The sequence below is a fragment of the Diabrotica undecimpunctata genome, chromosome 4 (genome assembly GCF_040954645.1).
Source record: "Diabrotica undecimpunctata isolate CICGRU chromosome 4, icDiaUnde3, whole genome shotgun sequence".
Classification (NCBI taxonomy): Eukaryota; Metazoa; Arthropoda; class Insecta; order Coleoptera; family Chrysomelidae; genus Diabrotica; species Diabrotica undecimpunctata.
In genome coordinates, this window is record NC_092806.1 from 62270251 (window position 1) to 62280140 (window position 9890).

The window sequence follows — 9890 nt, forward strand, 5'->3', positions numbered from 1 at the left end:
TGATTTCTTCTCGTGGTACGATCAAGTGGCCTCCCAGATCACCAGACTTATCCCCAAATGATTTTTTTCTTTGGGGATATTTGAAAGCAAGTGTTTATCGACGTAGTTTTAAAACAGCCCGAAATCCTTGTTATTTTTATTTTTAGAAATTTACTTTTTTTCAAGCCATTTTGGCAATAAAATTAAACAATTTTTTTTAGTTAAATAGTATTTTTAATTTCATATCTACGTAAAATTGTACGTTTTTTGTGAATTGGAGATGGAGTCCAGCCGAACAAATGAATTAATTATAAAACATCGCGAGTATTAAAAAGCCTATGCTCCGTAAAATAAATTCCAAATCTGTACATATATATATATATATATATATATATATATATATATATATATATATATATATATATATATATATATATATTATAGCAAATGTAAAGTTAAATAAGAAAAAAAAATCATTTGGCCGCATGACTGATGTAAGTAAAAAACTTTACAAAGATTACAAAGCAAACTGCCTCTGTAAAAGATTGCAATATTTTTAAAATTTTTCTGAAGGCTGTGGGAAGAGTATTTTATTGCAATTTAATTTAATGTATTCTATTGATGAACAAAACTCTTATTTATGTGGTCTAATTACCACACAACAAATTCAAAACCGACGTTCACGTCAAATGGAAGAGAAAGGTAAATTTAACGATGCTGTATATAGTTATAGAGTAAGGTTTATAAATATTGAGAATACAATAAAAGAAGTTCAGGTTTGCTTTTAAGCTGATTTGGCCATCCATGGTATAACCAAGAAAAAGATGAAGGTCCTTTAAAAATCTTTAAAAGAATTTGGCATGTTTCGGATGTTTTCAAGAGATCAAACAGGAAAGCTTTCTTTAAGAACTAAAAAACTCTTTAAAGAACAAAGAGACGAACCACATTAGTTCGTTTAAAGGCGCTAACTACTAATAAAATGCACAAAATGTATATTGAAAAATATCCAAATTTAACAGTCTTATTTCTAAAACTTCTTCTTCTTCTTCCTCTTTATAAGCAATTCTGCTTGTTCATTGGAGGATTAATATCTCTATAGAAGGTTGTCACTCCATCTTTTGCGCGATCGTCCGATACTTCTGCCGATCAGTTACCTAGTGACCTATCTCTTGCTATTTTGATGACACGGGTCTCCTCCCATCTGCTAAATTGTTATTCCATTCTTTTTTCTATTTTATGTCCATTCATTTATACACTGTACGTTACATTTTCTTCTAATGTCTTCACTTCTCTTTCGATCTCTTAGCGTATTTCCTGTAATTCTTCTCAGTACTCTTGTCTCTGTCGTTTTCAGTAGCCTTTACGTTGTGGCTATGTCGGGTCTTGTGTCTGAGGCATATGGCAATATTGGTCTTACACTGGCTTTATAAATTCTTGATTTCATCTCAATGTTAATATGTCTGTTTCGCTATACAGTGTTATTAATGCATTATGCCAGTCTATTTGCTGTTTGTACTTAATCTTTCACTTCTTTGTCCAGGTCTCCATAGCTAGACAGTGTAATTCCCAGGTATTTTATTTCCATTACTTGTTCAATACTGATGCTATCAATTTCTATTTTACATCTGGTTGGTTATTTGCTGACTACTATTGTTTTCGTTTTCTGAAATGAGATTGTCATACTAAATTCTTTTGTTCTTATGCTAAATCTGTGGACCAGTCTTTGCAGACTATCTTTATCTTGGGCTATTAATATTGCGTCGTCTGCGTAACAGAGCATTTTGATTTTTTTGTTTCCCATTCTGTATCCACTTCCTTTGTTAACGATTTTGATGATTTCATCCATGATCAAATTGAAGAGCATGAGGTTCAATAAATACCCTTGTCTTATTCCGCTACCTATTTCTATAGGTTCTGCAAGTTGTATATCTATTCTGACCCTCCATTTTGTTGTTTTGATAGATGTTTTCGATAGTTTTTATAATATTTAGGGGAGCTTATCTATTATACAGAAGATGGATTACATCTTTGAGTCTTACTCTGTCAAATGCTTTCTTTAGATCAATCAGACCCAGAAATGCTGGTCTATTATACTCTAGTGATTTCTTAGTAATTTTCTTTATGACGAATATTGCATCTGTACACGATCTTCTACTTCGAAAATCCTGTTGTTCATCTTCTAAACTTATTCTCTGATTTATTAGCACTTGTAAAATTTTAGTTGTAAGTTTTAGCGTAGTATTTAACAAGTTTATACCTCTGTAGTTTTCTGGCTGTTTTTTATCTCCTTTTTTGAATAGTAGAATTAGTTCGCTCGTTCTCCATTCATCCGGTAATTTATTGTGTCTTATAATTTTATTAATTATTAATGTTGTTAATTATTCTGTCATTGCTGCTCCACAATATTTCAGTAACTCGTTTGGTATCCCTTCTTTATCTGCTGCTATTCTGATCTTCAGGTTTTCAAGTATTTTCCGAACTTCATGTATTTTCATGTATTTCACTTTATTTATGGTAATTTCTGGTGTTTATGGTTCTAGCGTCGTTTGTTCCACGTTTCCTTTTCTATGTGTTTTGGTTCTATTATTTCCTTTACCTCCGTTCTTTAACCTCTTATAAAGCGCCTCTTACGAAACTTACAGAACAATTTTCTCAACCAAATTTAATTTGTCATTTGGTTATCCCTAGAAAGACACATGCAGTATATGTGGTGAGTTCCAAGTGAAAATAAAGAACCTAGAAGTAGAAAAGGGTAACATTATTTCAGGAGGTAATGATGGTGCTCTTAGGCTGGAGAATAAAATAAAATAAGCCAGAAAAGTAGCAATGAAGAAGCAATTTGTTTTGATTTCCAGAAAAACCTACCAACACGTAACATTTCTACAAATGACGTCTACTACAGGCGCCAACTTTCTTTGTATAGTATTAATGTCCACACTTTATCAATCGGAGCTAGTACATTTTATACTTATCCTGAAACGGTAGGAAAAAAAGGTAGTGATGATATGTGCTCAATGTTGCACGATCTCGTATACAATCATCTTGATATAATATCCGACATATTTTTCACATGTTGTGTGATATATGCGGAGGACAAAACGAGAATTATACTGTTTTAAGATTTTTCCACAACTTAGTGCACAACGAAAAAAGATTTGATGAAATATAAATATGTTTCCCTATAAGAGGCCATTCCTACCTTAAAACAGATATTAATATGGGCCAAATTAACCAAAAAGCTAAAGTAGAGCAGCCAAATGAATGGATATAGAATTTTTGTCAAGCCAGAGTGAAACTTTCTCCTTTTAATGTAATAGAGGTTGCTATTTAGGAAATGGTCAAACCATCTGAACAAAACTTACGCCAAGAAGTTCGTAAAACTAGACCTCTCCGAGAAGCCAAGGTTGTAAAATCGCATCTTCGTTTTATTTATTACCGAAATTCATATAATGGCTTTTTAAGTCTGCAGTATTAGCAAACCGCCGTCCAATATCAAAGCATTCTAACTTGCGAGAGAGTTTGAACTACCAGACTATCTTTATGGAGGTATAAAATATTAATAAATTAGAGTAGTAGTATTGAGAACTATATATTCTGTTTGTAGGTTTGATTTATATTTCGAAGGCAAAGTTTGATGACGTTGTGCACCTGCCCAGATTTTGTACAAAGAATGCAGAAGAGTATTTCAAAGCATGTTGAATGAGAACAAGTTGGATTATACGCAATTATTATATTATTATTATAGGGACTAAGCAAAATTGTATTATCTATTTATTTTTGTTGCTTTTCTTAAATTAAATTTACTATGTATTAAAACAAGAGACATTCCCACTTGTTAATCAGTGAAAGTGTATTTCTTAGGTATTTCTTTCAATGTGGTGTTCCACCGCTGCTATTAATATTACATAAAAACTTGTAAACCACAGTGTAATCATACCAAACGTATGTTTACACATTAAAAAAAATTACCATACATAACAAAATATATCATTAATATTAGTCTAACTTTGAAAATGCTCTCCTGAAAAATTAAACAAAAGTGACATTCTTTCTTTTTCCCCTGTACCCTTAATATATACATATATATATATATATATATATATATATATATATATATATATATATATATATAGAGAGAGAGAGAGAGAGAGAGAGAGAGAAAAGGAGTACGACCGTCAATCCAAAATAAACTAAGGTACACTCGAAGAGTGGTGGGTTTTTCGGTCAAAGTGGAGAAATAAAAGACAAAGAAGGTGGCTACTTCATCTATTTATTGAAGACGTTATATGAAACCAAAGTGAAGACACGTATATATGAAACCAAACATCCATAGAGAAGTTAAAAAATGTGTGTTACCTTACAAAGACATGTAGCAGTCAATGATGTTAAAAATATGAAAAAGCTTACGAAACTGGACATTTAGAGTTAAAGTTGTATAAAACAATTAATTGAAACTAGGTATAGTTTACAAATTAACAGAATTAGCACAGCAAAAAAACATGTGATAATCATACATGTATATAAAAAAATTATTATAAGAACTTAAGTAAAAAACATTAAGGTTTTTTTTTGGTATGTAAAGAACTAGAAAGATCATGAGAATGCACTTCCAACAATTTATTTATAATCAATTAAATTTTAATTTTGACTTTAGGTAACATTATTGAATTATTTAAGATTAATATAGTAATAAAGATAAAAAATGAAGTTACCAGTCTTAAGCTTACTGAATCTCGCAGGTAAATGAATTTACAGGTTAAACACCCACGCAAACAACGTGAATAGATATGGCCTTGAGGTCAAAATGACAGAACAGCAAGGCAAAATACCAACCTCTAATACAATAGAGCGGTACATTCATAGAATGTGATAAATTTGGTTGACAACTTGTCGTTAAAAAGCCAAAAAATGAAAGGAAAAGGTGGTTAAGATCACCATTTTCCCCCCAGTGATTGACTTGTTAACAAAGAACAAAGCATGCGAGGTCAATCCAAAATATCATATATTATAATATTTATGATGTCACTGGTTAGCCAGCCAACAGGTGAAGATTAATTCAACTTCCACAGTCCAAGGTTCATAGCATTTGGAACTGTGAATGAAAAAGATTCTATGAATCAATTTCAATTTAAAATTTTACCAAATAAGTTAATCAAAAGGAACAATTACTTTAAGTATGTAAAAGTGATATTGACCAAATAGTTAATAAAATGTAAGTTGGTGAATCTAAGTTAATAAGGAAAGAATAATTTATTTTATTTTTAGTTTTATTTGAATTTATTAATTATTATAAGAGGACCGACATTAGTAACTTTAGCCAAATTTATCATGCATTAATTTTGCAGAATTAGGCTTAATATGTTGTTTACTTTAAATTGTCCCTTAAGGTGTTTTTATCACATTTTCATATTTAATAAATTCAAATAAAATTTTTATCAACGTCTGTTTTGCCTTGCAATTCTTAGAAGGCACAGATTAAAGCAAAAATCTGAATTTGGTTTCGAAAATTAGTTTACGGTTTTTTTTAATGTTTTTTGAGTTTTGAGTTTTTTTACCAGCTATCCAATGGTTGTACGTACAAGTCTGTAGCTTAAAAAATATAGAAGTTATTACAATTGTTTATAGTAAAAAACATGCCCCTTTTTTAAACATTTATTTTGTAAATAATTTCAATAAAAACGCAATACGCATTTAACTTCCGAGATACTTTAAGTCTTAAAGAATCCTATGAAATTTGCGAAATGTGTCTAGCATCATTAATAGAGCAAGTTCAATAGTTTAAATATTTAGCCTCAGGAATAAATAAATTAAATAACTTTTAAACTATTTGACCGATCAAATAGAAATTTTGCACAAATTTAAAATACGCTAATTCCTCGATGTTCAAATGTATTAATAACATTTTATTTTGCTAAAAAAAAATAATAAAATTTATAAATTAATGCAAAAAAACTGTCTCCGTAAATCATTTATTAATTTTAATTTAAAAAACGGGAAAATAAAGATATTCTTGATATAAAAAAATGATATAAGTATTGTTTATGTAAAATATAAAAAGAGAAAAAACTTATAGACAAAAAATCGAATTGTGACCATAAATTATTGTTTAAAAAAAACGCAAGGTAAAAATACGAGTACTTTTTGATCTATTCGTCATCTAGTAACCCACACCTATGTCTTAAAAGCTTCAGATATCTGCGAAAAATTTTGCCGTGAAGTCGATGATTCTTGCATAACCAGACTGGGCTAATAATACATTTTGAAGTGGTGTTCAAGTGTTGTTTGAAATGATAAATCGTGTTTGGAATGTTACTTTACTATAAGGTATATACCCGATATCTTATATTTACTCCAATCTCTGAAAAATCAATAAAAAAAACAGTAGGCTATCACTCCTCATATTGCAACCAAGGTAAGGTTTATCTATAAAAATGATAACGAAAATTTTTTTATTATCTATCTCTTCGATTTATTGTATATTTGAAAAATATATCTAAGCTGATTGATTTACCGCTGCGTTTCTTTAACTACTGTGTGTAGGTGCGAAAGTGCTATTATGTTATTATTGTAGTATAGTAAGTGTGTATAGGTTTATTTGAATTTACGATAAAAAATCTCTTCATTATTTATTTGTTGATTTGATTGTTTTATTGAATTCAGTATAAAAAATATATCAACCAGGGTATCAAACGGATTAAATTGACATTTGAATTTTTAGGGTAAAGTATTGTTATCTCTTGTAGGATAAAAAGTTGTAATTCAAAAACGCCGCTTAAAATGAGGTGACGAGAAATGCGCATACAATTTTCTAAAGCAATAAAAAATGTGCATTAGCGAAGTCAACTAAGACTGCGTCAACAGTGTGGAGTGGAAATACTGATTGACATAAATCAATATGTTTTCCGAAACAGTTGTTCTTCTACTCGCTATTTAGGACAAGTTAATTTAAGTAAACCATCCAAGAGCTTAGTGGAGATTGCCAGGCAATTTCATGCATTTGATAAACTGTATAAAAAAAGGACATGACTTAGTCGGAAAGATACTAAAAAATCATCTTCATCAAGAAGATAACTAAAAAAATTTTTTCAAACTAACCATATCTCTTATTATCAAAATGTCCGTCATAATTTATAATGCTTTATTGGAACTGTACTGTGATGACACCAACTCGTGACACATAAGACATTACTAGATATAGACATACCTACTAGACCGGATATTATACAATTACTAAATTAAATTGACAAACACACACCTGTTGATGTTGATATGGCGATACTTAACAATAACAAGTACAGATATCTTGAAATACAATAAGACAATAGAGACTTTTTATAAGACCGTACAATTAGCGTGGGATACTCCAATTTGTTGCTCGATAACATGGAAAGAATCCTCGGAGCTCTTCCCTTATATACAACTAGTAACATTGCCCGTCACATGCGACGGGAATCCAATCAATTGTCATTTACAGTCAGTCATTAAATTTTTAAAATAATAAACTTTTTGCATATAATCTAAGTAAATATAAGGTATGATCTGGTGCACTTCTGATTGGACATCATGTTTTTTACTATATCCTATATATATATATATATATATATATATATATATATATATATATATATATATATATATATAAATATATATATATATATATATATATAATATATATATATTAATATATATATATATATATATATATATATATATATATATATATATATATATATATATATTGATGGCATGCTATATACATTACATGTACTACACGTCTCACATCGTTTGATTTGATGTGTCATATGCTTGTATTAGGCTAGTTGTTTATTTTGTAATCAGTCAGAGGCCTTTTTCAGGGCAATAAAGCAAATTTACCATACATTTACCTTAAGCTTTATAATATATATAAAGCAAAATTATTAGGGTGGTAATAAATTAGTGAAAAATGGGCATAGGCAAAATATTATCTCCATATTATCAGCCATAGTGTCATGTGATATGTGGTATGTCGCTAGGCGTTTATTAATAACGAAGACGATGTGTAGTGCCCTTTTGGTAGTTTGTCAATTAATAATGAAAATACTTATAGTGCCCTTTTAGTAATGGCCTTTTTTGTTTTTTTTTTATTTAAATATATTCGTTATATCTACCACTTTTATTTGATATGTCGGATGTTAGGATTCGATCAATTGTTTATTTTGTATACAGCTATAGGCCTTCTTTAAGTCAATAACTCAAAATTTGTCTTATAGTAAATCTATTTTTATCTATAGTGCCCTATGATATCTCGTATATCGCTATACGTTCATTAATAATGAAGATTTTGTGTAGTGCCCTTTTGGTAGTTGCCTTGTTTGTTTTTTCTATCTGAATACATTCGCTATATCCTCCTCTTTTATTTGTTGTGTCGCATGTTAGTATTTGATTAGTTGTTTATTTTGTATTTAGTCAGAGGCCTTCTTTAAGTCAATAAATCAAAATTTGTTTTATAGTAAATCTTTTTTATCTAAAGTGCCCTATGATATCGCGTATGTCGCTGTACGTTCATTAATAATGAAGATACTGTGTAGTGCCCTTTTGGTAGCCTCTTTGTTTGGTAGCCGCAATGTTTGTTTTTTCTCAACGTATTCGCTACTCCCTTTCCTTTCCAATTATGTATCATACGTCACAATCCACCACAAATCGCCTAAAAAGGAGCAGAAAGAACCTTAGCATTTTCTTATGGGATCTTACAGGGGGAATAAAGCAAAAACGGTACAGCAGCGTTTTACAGGTATAGCTTTTACTTAATTTAATTTTACTTAATTTTGTTTAATTGTTATTTAATTCTACGTTATTATGTTTAATTTGATTTAATTTTATTTAATTCTATTTACCTTTATTTAATTTTATTTAATCTTATTTAGTTTTAATTTTATTTTTTTTTTGGTAAAGCGTTGACGATTGTCAACGTAAAACTTCATTTTATTTTTATAGTATGTGTATGTTTATTTTACCCAATGACATATAATAAATATATCTTATACGTCATTTATTTTACCTTACAATTACAGTAACCTATTTTTTTTTAGCAATTTTCGAAAAAATTAATTACTATGAAATAGTATAATTTCTGATTAACATTTTATGATTTCCGAGTGAAAATATTTGAATCATCAATTTGTAGAATGAATTAGCAATAAATTAACCGTATCGTTTCAAGAACAAAATATGATTGAAATGTCAAATGTTGGTAGTTCAGATTTCTTTCCTAGGTGGCGTCGTTACCTTACTGTATAAACGGTGTGTCTTGTCATCATAGCTTTTTATATAGATAGATTGACCCGTCATAAAACCGTCTGATTTTGTTGTTCATTTAGCTTTTTTCTTCAACTGGATCTAAACTGAACTTGGTATGCGATGCTTTCATAAGAATTTTAACATTTATATTTGACTCTAACATCTTTTTGTTCAATGGTAATTATTTTAAACAAATCTTTGGCCCTCCAGTGGGCAGCAAAATATCCCCCATACTATGTAACTTTGTTTTGGATGAACTTATAACAACTTGTAAAGAAAAGATACCATTTCACATACCTTTTATTAAGCGATATGTAGATGATTTGATTTTATCGGTCCCTGAAAACAAAGAAACTGATGTTTTAAACACCTTTAACGCCCAATGTGAACTCCTAAAGTTTACGGTTGACAGAGAGGCTGATAGTATGATTTCTTTTTTGGACATGCTTATCCATCGTGGCTGTGATGGCATGCTAAAGACGGAGTGGTATCGTAAGCCTTGTTTTAGTAACCCTTTTCTAAATTTTCATTCTCAACATCCATCTAAGATGAAAACAAATTTAGTTTTGGCCTTAAAAACTAGGGTTACTAACTTGTCACACATCCAATTCAGGGATAAGGGAATAAAAAAG

The 9890-nt window shown here is 29.7% G+C and overlaps 1 protein-coding gene across 4 annotated transcripts in view; it reads left to right on the forward strand.

Annotated features, from left to right (window-relative positions):
- The first annotated feature begins 6270 nt into the window (after positions 1-6270).
- LOC140439578 (uncharacterized) overlaps positions 6271-9890 on the forward strand; it is a 28196-nt gene continuing 24576 nt past the window's right edge. Inside the window, exon 1 of one of the 4 annotated variants that reach the window (XM_072529578.1) lies at positions 6271-6391. In XM_072529578.1, the coding sequence (XP_072385679.1) occupies positions 6286-6391 (106 nt within the window). In that variant the 5' untranslated portion in view covers positions 6271-6285. Of the gene's footprint in view, positions 6392-6470; positions 6555-9890 lie in introns of those variants that run through there. The other 3 variants (XM_072529576.1, XM_072529575.1, XM_072529577.1) reach the window with 3 other exon arrangements.